Source organism: Manacus vitellinus, unplaced genomic scaffold (assembly GCF_001715985.3).
Source record: "Manacus vitellinus isolate BGI_N305 unplaced genomic scaffold, ASM171598v3 scaffold_15_pilon, whole genome shotgun sequence".
Taxonomy (NCBI): domain Eukaryota; kingdom Metazoa; phylum Chordata; class Aves; order Passeriformes; family Pipridae; genus Manacus; species Manacus vitellinus.
This window is the reverse complement of record NW_021939122.1, coordinates 13,944,330-13,959,873: the sequence shown is the minus strand read 5'-3', so window position 1 is coordinate 13,959,873 and position 15,544 is coordinate 13,944,330. Positions and strand designations below refer to the sequence as shown.

The following is a 15,544-nucleotide window of genomic DNA, read 5'->3' as shown; positions in this document are numbered from 1 at the left end:
ACTACTGTGCTAGTAAAGGGAGAATACTGACATCAGAGAGATGATAGATAATAACAATAGCTTATTGTTACTATGTTTTTATTTTTGCTTCAATTATAAAAACGGGTCTGGAAATGGATTTTGAATGTGAAGGGGGGGGAATACCTCCTCTAATGGTAAAGTTCTTTAATAGGTAAATTCAAATTACTTTTAAAAATTAATGTTAAATATTCCAAAAGATTTTCTTTAATTTTCAAAAATGAAAGTTTTCCTTAGTTATAGTTAAGGTTTTCTTCAGTTTAAATAAAAATGTATCTAGAATCTTCTATTTAAGGAAAAACAGCAGACTCACCACTGAAGTTTTAAAGTGGACGCATTTCTAGCTACAAAACTAAACTGGTTTCCCTCTTCTTTCTCTTATTATCTTCTATCCCCTCCACCTTCTTCCCTCTCTCTTTGACTGTTCAAGAGAAAGGAAGATGAAAGAGGTGAATTTTTAGCTTTCGTATTTAAAGTAAATTTTGACATATGCCAGTCTACTGTTTACCAAAAAGCTGTTGTAACTAGTTCCTTGATGTCCTTCCAAGTTTTTACCATAGAAAAGCTGAGGGATATTGGGGTTTGTGTTTGGAATGAATAGCCAAATAAGTAGATCTCAAGGTTTTTTGCATCCCAGTCTCATTATTCTTAAAATATATTCAAATCATCTTTCTGAAGAGCCTGAAGTTTTAAAATCATAATTTTTTCCTTCTCAGTTATTCTCAGAGGTATCCATCTTTCTCTTCCCTGCCACCATGTGTTCCAAAAAAAAATTTGTCAAGGTTTGCACATGAAGATGCAGATTGTTGGCCTTTTTTGCAAGATCGCTAAAGTGGTGTCATGAAAAGGGAGATGACAGTTCAAAAAAGGTGTCCAACATCTGCCTTGCCAGAAAGGGTACTGACCTCATCTACCAAGCAAAGGAGAGAAGGGAAATAGGATGAATCTGCAAGAAAGTTTAGGGTTGACTGCTTCTCAGTTCTTTCATGTGATAAATTTGAAGCTAAATAAAGCAAAAGAAATAAAAGAACCCAAGTGATCCTTCTCTCTACTGGCCTTCTGAGGATTACCTGATGGCAGCATTTATAGGCAGCATCTGTTTGCAAGTGCTCTCTAACAGTAACATTTGTATATCATTCAACAAAGACATGTCAAACTATTTCTAATACCTGTAACATGCCTTTTTGCTGACCTTTCTCAACCTGGTTTGGTATTTATCATGAAAATATTTTCTGAAATGATTGATGTGTTTGAATATTGTTTGTGTAACCAGAGTAGGAGAAGGTGTCACATTGTTTGCAGGAGAAGGACAACAGCAGAGGGAGAATCATAGGTTTCTGTGTTATAAGCAACTTGTGCTATTTAAACTCATCCAGTCCTGCAAGAGAAGTTTAGACATGTTGGAACATTTTTGGTGCCAGATTGAAAAAGCTGTCTAAGGATGGCACTGATAAATAGAATGAGAATGTCCTCCTAATGTAACATCGAGGAAGGCAAATGGATGATGAATTTTCATTCATGGCTGGTTGTTGGGTGTACACATGAAGTGATTCCTCGGGTAATACCAGTTGTGTCCCATATCACACATCTCAGTATTGTCTATGCTAATAAAAGGCACCACAGACACCTTTCGGCTGCCTCAGGTGTGTCCCTTAGAGTCTGGAAGAAGTAAAAGTCCCAAGTCACTGTCTCAGAAGTGATACAGGGTTCTTCAGGTTAATTTCTCTGATGTCTTTGTGTTTTACTGTGATTCATGACTGCTTGTTTTTGTCCCCAGTTATTCAGTTCAGTGGAGTTTGGCAGAAGATGGCTGCTTCTTCATGAGGGAGTTGCACCAAACAGATTCTACTGGTAAGAGCAAAACCCTCTTCCTCATTTCCTAGATGCAACTTCCCCATACATACAGAGATGTTGAAATGAGGTCTTGAAGGCAATATGGCTGAATGCAACCTACACTGCTGATTTGTTGAGATTAATTTAGAACTGGTATGAAAGGGGCATTGTGTGTTTATACGACACTCAAAAATTGGATCTTTGATCTAAGGGTGATGCACAACTGAACCATGCTGAATAATAGTCTGAAGAAAGCATTGATTAGGGATAGGAGAGTGAAGAGTTCAGTCTGATCCTGCTGCAATTAAGGGCCAAAGCCTGAAGTCTTGGAATCTTTGAGGATACCAGCATTTCTGCCACAGGTAGCAGTAGATTCCTCTAGTGTCTGGTGATACGTTTTTAACTACTGTTAGACCTATGTAGTCCTTGAAAGTTAATGACTATTGAACTAAAGGCACACACACTTCTTCATTATGAGCTTAAATCACTCTGCAGTAAAGCTTCTAAGCAGCAGTGCAGTGTTTCCATTCAGGTTTCCAGCTGTATGAATCAGCCATGTGTGAGTTCCTCCTGCTGAATCTTTGAATGTCAGTTGTTTTATGGCAATGGCAAAACATTAGCAAGTCTGATGCCAGAGTTACCTTGCAGAAGTATCAGGGCTTTTTGTCACTAATGCAAGTTGAACTCTTTGCTGCATTAGTGTATACCATAGGATTTGTATCTAAATTCACTTAGGGGCATTACCTACATGGCTGTGATAGAATTCGAGGCATCCATAATGCATGAGTTGACTTAAATTATATAGTCCAAATCAAAGATAAGGTTTTTCTTGCATTTTACCTTATTTCTCTTTTTGCTTACACTGGTGTAAATCTGTGAGATTTCTCATCAACTCTTCATGGAAGCAGCAGTATGCCTGTGAGCAGAAGTGGGCTTACATCTTGTGAATATGCCTTTCAAAGAGAAGCTTTGAAATCAGGAGGAGCTGAACCCAATGGTTAAAATAAGACCCCCATGGTAGTTTCTAAACTATAAATTTCTGCCAAACCCACAGGTTTTGAACATATCAAGATTCAGGAATGGTTCGGTCAAATATTTTCTTTTAATTTATAAAAAATGTAAGAGCTCTAGGTCAAATTTACTTCTAAAGTTAAATTTATATTTAGTCTGCAAAGGATATACCATAGATTTTGTTTGCTGCTCCTGCTATTTAATCCTTTCTCAGAACCTGTGTTAGCTGAAGCTTTTGCAAGCTAAATTTCATTTTTGGCTTAAACTTGTTTTCATGTAAGTGTCTGTAGACAGACATGTGTGTATTTCTTTCCTGTAGAATTCTTAAAAGGGTCTCAAAATTTCAGATGCAAACACACAGCTCTACACATCTGTTTTTTTCTGGGCTAATAAAAGCCCAGTCACAGAAATCTGGGTACCCAGTCTTTGAGATGTCCGGCAAAATTGTAATCACTGAAGAGGGTCAGAGAGATGGAAAGACTGTCCCTGTATCCCCATATTCTGTACAGTGCTCCCAACCTTTTGAAGTTTCCTGTCATTGCTTACAGATCTGGTTTATTGTAAATTGAGATGATGGGTGCCTGCAATAAAAATAATGACGAAAATTATCATTTTCCCTTTCTATGGAGCTCAAACTTTGAAGGCCTCTTAGAACCTAACAAATAAGACAACTCAGGCTTGGAACTTCAAAGGCAAAGAGTAAGTTAAAAGATGAAAAGATGTTGCAACCACCCATCTAACTTCCCTACAGCCAAAAACAAAGCATGAAACTGCAAGCCTGTGTTTTCACCTTGAGTAGAATGTCCTTTGTATAACACATCTCAGTGTAACCTAGACTGTACTTCTGCTATCAAAAGTAAAAATAATCAAACTTGGGGAGACAGTGTTGCATCTTATTATGACCATCATCACTCTGGAAAAAAAAATACTGTTAACTGCAATTCTATGGACACTGTCTGTTCTCAAACCCATCTATAGTAGAAAAGAGCTGTGCACGTGTAATTGAGAACCTGTACCCCACAGAGAGCAACACTGGGCTTTTCTATGCACTTCCATTCCTGTGCAGACAAGTAACCTGAGGATAAGAAACACTGAAGTGCTGAAGCAGAAGGGCAGCCCTTTGCACTCAATGTGTGACCACTGCTGACTCCCCATGCAAGGAAAGCAGAAGGGAACTGGAATATAAGAGGGTGCAGGAGTACAGTTGAAATCCAAATTTCTGCAGCAACATCTCTGTATCTAGTGCTGGTGCACAAGGTGGATAAAGCCTTGCTCAGTGCCCTATGGTTTGTTGTTGGTAGGGGTTTCTTTAATTATTTTGGCAAGGAGAAATGCAGTCTTATGAATCTGTTAAGCCAGAAGAATGACTTCAACTTCACTTATTCTTCAGAGCAGAAATAAATAGTGAAGTAAAACGTCCCTAAGTCACAACTTTTCAAGAAAAGCAGAATGTGGGGTTACTCTCTCCTGTTGCTGGTGCTTTCTCTAATTTAAATGTGTTGGAAGGAATCAACCAGGACACAGCAGTAACGGGCAGAGAATGAGGGATATTTTCTGTTATCTAAGGAAGGCTGAGGAGTTGCTTTAATACAGATCGCTTCCAATACTGTCTAAACTAAGACTTCTCTAAAAGTGGAAAACACAAAGCAAGGCCTGCATTTAGTTACACTGCTTCTTTTGATAGGAAGGGTCATCTGGAAGACTTTAAAGACTTTTACATGGATCTGAAGGGTTGGTGAAACCAAAGATGCGTTTTCCTTATTGCTCACTGATATTTTCATTGCTATTTTAGTTTCTCATATTGCCTTGTAAATAGTTTGTGGGTCACTCTAAGTCTTGTGAATAAACACCACTGGGCTTCCTAGTTTTAGTGTTGAGAAGGCTCTACCTGCAAATGCTGTTAGAGAATTTTTAGTGTCTTTTACAGCTGCATTTCTTATATATATTTCCAGGAGAATTTTCTTCTTTATTTGCTTATTTTTCGGCTGCTCCATGAAACACTGCCTTCTACTGCTACCCCAGAGAAATTTAACCCCGTGAAGGAAAACACTGAAGCAATCTGATAATGCCTACTACATAACTCTGAGAAAACACTCTGTGTGGACACAATTCAGCTCCTTGTAACTAATATGTATTTTGTATTCTTGCATCCTCTCATTAAGAGGAGTCATTAACATGGAAATAGAATATTTGTTTATTCAGAGCTCCTCTGTTCTCCCTTTTCACTCTTCCACCTGCAGCTCCAAGTGGTGCCTGACATCCACACTTGTGATGAAAGAAATGTAATGTCACTTTGTGGAGGTAGATATAAGGTGAGAGATGAACAGATGAACTCAAACCATTAAAATTAAAGGGTACTGGAGTTTTCTTGTCTTAAAAATACCACCAAACAACAAAATAAAACACGTGTAGAAAAAGGGGATCTGTAATTTTCTAATTCATTAAAAGGTTGTGAAGACACATTTGTGCTGGGCAGGCTTTAATGATGGACTACTATAAAACAGACATCTCTAATAATTGCTATAATTTGGGTACCATCACATATCTGTTTGCATAATCTAAGCATGTGAAAGTGGTATACTGAGGAAAATGTAATCCACTCAGAGAGTCAACCACGTTATGTGTCAGATGGAGACATGAAAGAATCCACACTGCATACAACCCCGAGGCATGGCAGTTCTGCACTGTATCAACAGTTTTCATGTTTTTTATAATTTCTATGGCAGCTTCTTGAGATTTTGCTGTTAAATGTACTGTGACAGAAAAATACATGAAAGTTATCAAGGTACTTGGTAATTCTGGAACTGTGCTCTATGAAAATACGCTAATTACTAGGAAGAAATATTCTAAGTGATAAATACTTCATCAGGGTAATACAGGAACAGCAAGTTAATGTAACATGGATTATTGCTGATAGCACAGTGTTTACTGATGTAGTTGACATTAGGGGAAGAGAATGCAGTAGATCCTAGTTTAAAAAAGTTGGATAAATGCTTTATCTAAATACTTCTGAGTTTATTTTTGTGACACTTGGTCATTTTTGATGTACATTCCTATGATGGAATTTTGCTGGTGAAGATGCTGATTTGTAGTGAATACAAATGTGAACACAATTGGCCAATCAGTTATGTTGGGAATTACATTGCATTTTTCTTCTTTTTTTAAAGTGGCCCAGTCATCTAGTCAAAGTTCACTAATGATACTTGTGACTTGCAAATCCAAATATCCAAATATTATTTGCAAAAAACCTGGTCAAAGTGCATATAGTTCAATATGGCCAAAATATATATGCAGACATTCATTGCTCATTAAAAGACAGGTTTTTATTCTAGTCCTCAGATCAAGTCATGCCTTCCACCAGAAATTATTTTCTGAAAGTCAGTAAGTCAAAGTATCACAATTGGAGCTGTCTGTAAAAAAAATAAGAACATAAGGTTGAAAATCTCATTAAAATATCTGGAAAACATAATTTTTTAAAATCAAAATGAAACATTTTACTTTTTAATTCTAATCAAAACCCAATCTTGAAAAACTTGAGGGGGAGAGGGAAGAAATAAAACCGAATAATAAAAGTGTCTTTAAAACTAACATAAAATGAACAGTACAGAAGCCCAGCTAGTAAATTATATCATCAAGTTATAATCATTATCTATACAATGGTATTGATTTTATTTTTTTACTTATTTGGGTATTGCACACAGCCCAGCAAGTGGGAGAAATACAAAAGAAATACAACTCCATACTTCAAGATCAGAGAGCTGTAGCACCTTTCCTTTGAAAACACTCTGAGAGAGTTGGGGTTGTTCAGCCCAGAGAGGAGAAGGCTCTGGGGAGACCTTAGGGTCCCTTCTAGTACCTAAAGGGGCTACAAGAGAACTGGAGGGGGATTTTTGACAAGGACATGGAGTGATAAGGAAAGGGGTAATGGCTTCAAACTGGAAAAGGGTGGGTTTAGAATAGATATTGAGAAGAAATTTTTTACTGTGAGGGTGGTGAGGCCCTGGCACAGGTTGTGCAGAGAAGCTGTGGCTACCCCATCCCTAGAAGGGTTCAAGGCCAGGTTGGATGGGATTTTGAGCAACCTCTTTTGTGGAAGGTGTCCCTGCCCATGGCAGGAGATTGGGAACTAGATGATCTTTAAGGTCCCTTCCAACCTAAACCATTTATGATTTCCAGTAGGGTCATGACTTCATGATGTTAATGATTCCCTGAAGAAATTAAACATGTGTCAGTTTGATAAGAGCTGTTTCTAGGTCTCCACTCCATCTTGTGTTTTTCTGAGGATAAGAAGGAGAAGCAAATGGAGACAAATATTGTAAAAGAAGCAGCCAACCAACCTTTCCCCTCAAATTATACAAAGATATGCACACATACTGAAGGGGAAAAAAACTGGTAAGCAACTGGGAGGACAGATGAGTAGATAGGGCTATATTTGTATTTCTTATATGAGTAGTGGGAAAGGAAGTTAATCTTCACAGTATAATTATAGAGTATATATCTTTTCTAGAGGAGGCTGGAGACTATATTTTAAAAGCTCTGACTGTGTTCATTGGAGCAGCTGAAAGAGCTGAAAATTAAGGAGAAAAGGTGTCACAACCCTGTTAAAAACTTCATTATATTCAAGCAGTTGGAGCGAACTGGGAAAACCGTCCCAGTGTTCTTGTCAGATCTTGGCTTGGTGAGATTTGCACACCCACCCAGGTGGGCTGAAACAATTTAAATGGCACAGTATCTAGGTTGTTTACAAATGATGCTGTGTATGGCTGAACAAGACCTTTTAATCACTGCAGGGCAACTGCTGGAGGCTGGTGGGAAAGATGCCAATCAAAGTGCATTGTGACAATCTCTCCAGAAAATCATCCACTTGATCTAGCGCACAAACTATATTCTATGAGTTGAAGTGTACCAGAAATTTAATTAAAAATTTATGTATTTCACAGCTTAAATATGGTGGATATGGGCACATGCCAGAGGAACCCATGTCACTTTTCAGGACATCTGAATTAGGCAACCGACTGATGGGGAATAGCAAGAGTTGTAGCACTGCCCTTCTGCTTCAGCACTTCAGTGCTTTTTTATCCTCAGGTTACTTGGCAACCCAGAAATGGAAATACATAGAAAATTTTCCTTAGTTTTCTTTTTTTTTTATTTCCCTGCATTGAACACCAAACATTTGTTTCCAGTTTGGCTTTGAGAGAAAGTCAGACTGAAGGTCTATCTGTAGCTCTTTCTTTGTGATACAAATGAAATCTCCCAGATTTATCTTGGGAATGAGGATTTTGTTCCTGTCTGGCTTCCAGAGTTACAAACTCCCCAGCCCCATGTGGATTAGCAAGGACAGAAAAAAGACATGCAGCATTCTCTTTCTCTTGTTGTTAAAAGCTCAGTTAGACTCTGGATTTATGATAAGGATTAGTTCTTAAGAAACTGAGATCCAAAATACATGATTTCTTCTCTGGATAAGATTGAGAGAATTATGAAGTCACACAGCAGCAATTGGTAGCCCTCTGGTCCACTGAGTCTAAAATAACCAGATCCTCTGGTCCCAGCAGTTTCTTGAGAGACCTTGTAACTCATAATCAAAGTAGGATTCATCAGAGCAAAGTATAACTTCTCAGTCCCAAATCCCTAGTCTGGCAGAGTTCCACAATGTGAGTGAAAAAGGGTTCTCAACCCTTTTTGCATGTCATGGGGACTCTAGAGATGGGTGTAAAATAATAATTAGAATGTTCTTCTAAAAAGTCAGAACTGAGCAGAATCTTGACTGTTTACCTGACTGCCCTCTTTCTTCCCCTAGAGTCTTGTCCTCCAGTTCTGAATAGGGAGAATAGGTATATACACCTGAAAAAGCTTTTTGAGACCAAGGAGCCCCAGTCTGATTGATGTGTAGGTTGATGTGTTTTGGTTTTCCCAGTTCAGCAGATTTATCTTAAAAAAATCATCCAGAGATACTTTATAAATGCGTACAGGCTCCCATGAGCTTCAGCTTCTCTCCATCATCCACTTTCCCTCGTTAAAGTTCTGCAGAAGTAGGCAAGCATCCGTATACGAGGTTCAGAATCTTGATTTGGGTGCTACTCAGTAGCCTGCAGTGCTCTGCAGGACCTGGAACCTGTCAGTCTCCAAAGGGCATTGGGGTAAGCAGCTGATTTCTCTGTATGCACCTATAAAGGACAGACCTTGAGAAGGTGAAGCAGTTTCACAGTTAAGCTACCTGTGGATTCATCTGGATCTGTGTCAGGAATGTTTCACTGCTGTGTTGTGTTGTAGGTTTAATGAGTAGCACACTGTGTTACCAGAGTTGACTTTGCACTCTTGCTCTAAATGACTTGCTGGCTTCCTCCAGAGCTTCCTGACTCAGGGCCACAGCACTACAAGATGTGTCTTAACACAGTGGGAAATTGTGATCCTATTAGGCTGTACCAGCAGAGAAGCTGTAAGTCACGTAGGGTTTGGTTTATGATATCAGGGAGCTGAGTTCAGAGGGTATAACTAGGGGGTACCTTCTTCATTCTCTCCCTTCAAGCCAAATTGTAGTCTTAAGTTTCCTACAAGATGAGAAAAAGAGATATAGGACAGGAGGGCTATCGTAAAATCAGGATCTAATCCTAGTAACTGAATTTTATCCACTTAATTTAGATTGTTATTTTAAGACATTCCTCCCACCCAATGTTATGAACAATAGATAGCTACCTCCCTGAGAATTCACATCCATCTATTTCAGAGATTTAGCCAAGTTGCCTCTCTGGAGCTTCCCACAGAAAGTTGTGGTGTTACTGCAGCAGAGGAGAGGGCTTGGTTTGCTACTGTCCTCAAAGCTGTGGGGTGTATACACAGCATGGTGTGGAAGCCTGTGGATAATTGTGCTCTAGGGCTGTAAAAAGGGATGGTGAGAGTAGAAGGGACTCCCCATGGCCTGGAAATGACACCACTACCCCCATTTACCTGCTCATCTATTCTAGTGTTAGCAGCAACAACCACCTGTTTTTCTGTCAGTGCTGTGAGGTGGCACAACTAGGAGAAATTAGGCTTTAGTCACTTAACTGCTATTTTCTGTCAGTTCTAGAGAAAAGGTGACAAACTGAGTAAAGCATACCATAGGATGGATTTGGCCCAGTGGCTGCCAGCTGAATTGCGCAAAATGGTGTCTGATTGCATCTGACTGGACAATGTGGGAAAGAATAGAGCAGAGATGTAGCAGGGAAAATATAATTAAATTAATATCAGGGCAGATTTATTAGCCAAATATGAAGAAATGAAGTGCTGATTTATGCCTATCTGGAATCTGGTCCTTTGTTTTTAAAACATATCTGGAGAATGTGGTTAAGTTAAAGCTAGAAAGAAGTCCTTAAAGTAGGAATAGTAAAATCTGTGAAATTTCACATAATAGGGACTGAACTAAAGAAACCACAAGAATTACCTCCCACACTAAGCTTCCTGGGACAGATTCACTGATCTCTGCAAGCAAAAAAGGAGCAGAGAGTATCTGCGAAGTCCTCATGGAGTCAATATAGTAGTAAAAGAAAAAGAACCTGGAGGACTCTCAAGCTCTATTTTTGTCTCTGCCACACAGCAACTGTGTGATCTTGGTCAAATCAATGAGGTCCCTGTGCTCTTGACTAATCAGTGAAGTTTATCCATAAAGCTGAGAACAAAAATTTTCCTCAGCCCCTGTTTCTAACTTGGTCTCCTTGTCTCGTACTTTTCCATAGGTCTTGAACAAATCAGTAGCATGCAGGGAAGGTTACTTAAAGGTCGATTGTCAAGTGCTTTTGTATCTTTGGACAAAAAGCTCCCTGTTCAGTGCTACATGTTACTATTTTTATGAATGGCAATTAGGATTTAAAGTGTTACAGAAGCATCAGTGGGACCAAAAAGTTGATGCTACCGAGGACTCCATGAGCATCATCCACTGTTGTTTTCATTCTGTCCTTAAAAACAAAAACCTACCATTCACTAAGTTGAAATAAGCTGTCTGTTTTTTAACATGAAGTGGTGGGATATCTCCCAGAGGCGGTGGGGGAGCTGGTTTTGCATTGGCAAGATTTACGATAAGGGATTCGCATGGATGCTGAGGCTAAAGGAAGATAAATCCCCAAAGGCAAATTCTACCAATAATTGAATTACAAAGCCATTATCATGTGCTGAACAGAGCAACTTTATAGCTCTATTGTGACAGGATAAAGCTTGTTAGAATATTTATGTTCATAGGACAACTTTGGCATAAGGATCTCTAAGAGTACATTCTCCTCCACCTGTCTTGTTGCAGCTAGTTAGTCTTTTTGTGTCATGCAGTATATGTGGAAATAGGGATGTGCTTAAATTGGGACTGGGAAAAAGGAATGCTGAAGGTCAGGAGACATCTCAAAATAAGTAACATGTTAAGAACAAAGTCATCTGCAGAATGCAACAGAGGCAAATGAGCATTTTAAATAATGACTAGTCAGGCTGGATTTTCCAAGCAATGTGTCAGTTTTCTGTTTGGTATTGCATTGTAGCCACTTCTGAGCTACTCTGAGTCATTTTTGATAAGTTCAAAATGGCCAGAACTGTATGGGTCTCATTCCATCCACGTTAGAAGAGGCATGCTGTTATTTGTCATTTATCAACTGTCCTTTGCTGCATGAACAAGTCATACCTGTTTATCCCCCAAAGAAGGTGAGGTATAGTTATAGGAGTCCTAATTCTGCACTTGTTCATTTCTTCTGAGACATGGGAAAGCTGCATAATGTCTCTGTCCTCATGTAAACAATGAAGGACATTCGCACTGGTTCTGTCTGTGAAAAGGACACAGTAGCATTTCTATTCTTCCAGCCTTTCATTCTGGGCCATTTGCATTGAAGATTATGTAAAATAACAATGTCTTTTATTGCCTGACTTAAAAGATCTTTGATCTTGGCTGCTGTGAGCATGTATGATACAAGGAATACATATGGAAAGACTGCCATAAAGTTTCTTGTGCATATAGTCCCAGATATGGTTTGACTGTGTCTGAAGTCAATTATCCAAAACCAAAAGCACCCAAAGCTACTTTCCAGAATGCACAAACCCTTGAGATGCAGTCCTTATTGTGTGGTGTTTCAAGTTCTTTGTTTAGGAAAAAATGGTAGTTTGAAATTAGGTGCACCAAATGGAAACTTTTGCTTTCTTCACAATGATGCCTTTTTGCAGTTCTAAGTGGTCTGACTGCCTTACAAGCCTCATCAGTTCCCAGCATCCATAAACAATTGCTTTTGTCCCTGGAAGTGAAAAAAGATAGAAGAGGTGGAAACTCCAGGATAACAGGGTCTCTATTGAATTTTCTTGGCTCAGAAGAGCTGACAGGCCAAGGAAGCCAAGGTTTTAGAAATGTTTCAGACAGAGAAGATGGCAAGGGGTTGGTCACTACAGAAATATGCCAACTAGCATTTACTGTGCAGTGGGCAGTGCCAGGCTGCTTTTGTTTAGCTCAGTCTAGTTCTTAACCAGAGGATGATTTGGGGTCTTTTCCCTTTGCTGCTTCTCACGGTGGATATAGAATCTGCATTCAGAGCAATTACTGCACTGCAGCCAGTGATATCGATTTGTGAGGCTCTCAAGTGTAGATGACTACTTAGCAGGCTTGATGATGATTAAAATTTTAGGAAGCAACTTTGTAATAGGACTGCGGGGGTCCTACATTTTTCAAAATGTAAGCATCTCCAGTGTAAAGGCAGTGAGGTCATTGCCTTCCACTCCTCTCAGCTTTTCTAAATCCTCATTTTCCCAAAAGATTTTTTTTCTTTTTTTTTCTATCTTTTTCATTTTTCAAAATGTCCAGACAATTATAGCAACAAAACAGTAAAAGTTAATCACAAAAATACAATAGGCACCATTCAACAGAAAGTATTGCAAGGATATCCCCTGAAGTTTCAGGGAGTATTACGAAAAGCCTGAGATTAAAGGGACAGACAAAGGGCATGCTGGCATTTTACCACAAAGTGAAAACATAGACTGCGGCAAGAAGAAAAGTTTGTGGATATATGAGGGTTTGGTCTTTGAGAATGAATGCGGAAAGGGAAGAATGGATTTGAGAAATGGATGAGAAGAAAGAACTGCCAACATAATGAACAAAAGTTTGCTCAGAATAGGGAATGGCAAAGAGAAGGCTGCCCGGGACCTTTAATTACAATCCCCTTGTAATTACCCCTTTAATTACAATTCATAGTTTATCTGTAATTTGTGTTTTTAAAGGTAGATAATAAACATATTTCAGGTCTTTAGGGTTACCTGCTTTGGGACTGTTGCCTAAAATGGAAGAAAAGTTTTCATCGTTGTCATCACATTTCTAAGTTGCAGGTGTTAGGAGATATCAAAGGAAAGGAAACCTTTGAGTAGATGAATAATGTTTATCACCAGTCATGTTTCAGCCATCCTTGTTCTGTACATCCTTAGGACAACTGATGGCCTAATTCTGCCTTGAACTGGAGCTTCTACAGTCCCAATACTGGCTGTTGTAGTGTGAGACAAAGTAATATGCAGGTGACTACAGCTACAGCTGTAGCCTTATAACTTTCAGGGGTTTATGAGTCCTGATTTTTATATGGTTCTCTTAAATCATCTAAGATTTTAATATAAATTATGGCTCATATCAGCAGTGAAAGTAACAGTGACAATCACACCCCATCCATCAGTGAGATATATCATTCTGAATTGGCTGTCTTTGCTAGAGAAGATGCAACAGAGGTTTTTCTTGGGGTCAGAATAGGACTGTGAGGAGGAAAATCACAAAACACGTAACTGTAGACTCGTATGCTTTAACTAGGGCAACAAGTTCTTTGCTGGATAAATACCATTGTTGTGTGTCTCTGAAGAGACAAAGTGCTCAAATTCATGGAATATATTCCTTGTTTCTTTGCAGAGTTTACATCCCCATGGGGGTGTGTGAGGTCAGGAGGAGGAATGCACTGACAAAGCTGGACTGTGTTTTCTGTTCTTCAGCCCAGTTCCAGGTGGGCTATTTTAATAGTCCCAGTATTTAAAGCCCACTTAAATAAACAAGTCTGAAGAGGAGATATGCCATATTGTAAGCTTAGTCCTTCTACCGTTTTTTTAGCCCTATTTGTCACTGGCATCTATCTATGTTGAACTGAATTGTAACCAGCAGGCCCAGCATTTTGGCTCTAAACTTGCTGATGATGGCAGGTATAAGAAAAATGCCCTAGGAAGGTGTTTCTTTACCACCCACTTGGTGTCAATTGTCAGGAAGCAGAGATTTTAAATGGAGGTTGAATGTTTAGGAGAATAAGACCTTGCCATAAACTTTATTAAAAATGGAGAAGAGGTGAAAGCAATGCTGGCTTAGAGTATTTTCTGAAAATTCAGTTCCCAGAAAAGGAGAACAAAAAAATCCAAACCTTTTCTAGTTGGTGGATTGCTACAGATTTTGTCAAGCAAAGCTAAGGATTAATCAGGACACAGATAACCTTGTTATTGTTAACATTTTTATAATAGTTATTAGTTAATGCACATGATGATTAAGCTCTGGAGGTGCCTCTGATTGCAGTCAGTGGGAACTGAATTAAGGTCTAAATCACTGTTTGAATCTCACTTCTGATTTCTTAAAAAATAATGAGGCTCTGAACAGAACATCTAATTTGTCTATCACTGGAAATGAATGCATATCTTCCCTCATGGTTCTATTAACTTGGAGGTCAGGCAGCTAACAAGAAACTGTTGTTTAACCCTTAGGTTTAATCTGGGATTATGACTTGAGTTATAGGACTAAGACCAGAAACAAGGCTGATTATCAGAGATGCTGCTGAGGCTGCTGTACAGTGGGATTGGTACATTCTTGCAGTAAGCATTTCCATAGTTCAGACTGTCTGTCAAACCACTGGCCATTTGGATTCTTCCAAGGAGTTGATGAGGCCAGACCAGGGGAACCTTAACAATGGAAGCAGAGCTGGGTTCCATAAACCCCTATTTGTCATACTCATTATCTCTATTTGTTACTTGTTAATTCAGAGTGAACAAACAGTCATTTTCTGAGTCAATGTGACATTTCTTTTATTAATGAAACACGTTTTTATTAGATCCGAAGTAATAAAATGTCCCAGGATAAAATGAGTTTTTAAAACTTCTTAATTAATGAGGGAACATTGATCATTAAGAGTGTCAATTAAGCAAATGTGCATAAAATGTCCAATATAAAGGAACAGCTATAATTAGTATGATGGCAATGCTATTATCTCATCTATTAAAGTCTTCTGTATCCCACCCTGAACTGAAGTGCATCCTTCTGACCAAACCAGAAGACACATCAAAATGGCAGGTGTCAACAGGAACAGAAACAGGTAAGTGTCCATGTGGAAAGAAGTGAAGGGATCAGATAAAGAACTCATAAGTACAATGGCATTGATTAGATAACATGGTAGAATTTCTTTAAAATATTCAACTTTATTTTAGGGAAAACTCCAAAATGCTTTCAAAGCTATCAGTTCTTATTTGTGAGTATGAGTTTATGTTCACTTAAACAGGATCTCCTGTGAAACTAATTTCTCAGACATTCATGGTATATGTTGTTTTTAATACCTTTATCTCAATCTGTCTTTTACAGGTCTATGATGGGGAATGGTAGAGAGCCTGATCTCGTGCACCTGGAGGCAAAGACAGCGGATGGTCGTAAGTAGATCAGCTTTTAAATATTGTGGTATACTGGACT

The 15,544-nt window shown here is 38.7% G+C and overlaps 1 protein-coding gene across 1 annotated transcript in view; it reads left to right on the top strand.

The window, feature by feature from the left end:
- Window positions 1–15,544, top strand: part of LOC103753888 (VPS10 domain-containing receptor SorCS1) — a 191,189-nt gene that overhangs the window by 97,283 nt on the left and 78,362 nt on the right. Inside the window, exons 5-6 of the mRNA XM_029958578.1 lie at window positions 1,796–1,869; window positions 15,440–15,504. Of these exons, the coding sequence (XP_029814438.1) occupies window positions 1,796–1,869; window positions 15,440–15,504 (139 nt within the window). The remainder of the gene's footprint in view (window positions 1–1,795; window positions 1,870–15,439; window positions 15,505–15,544) is intronic.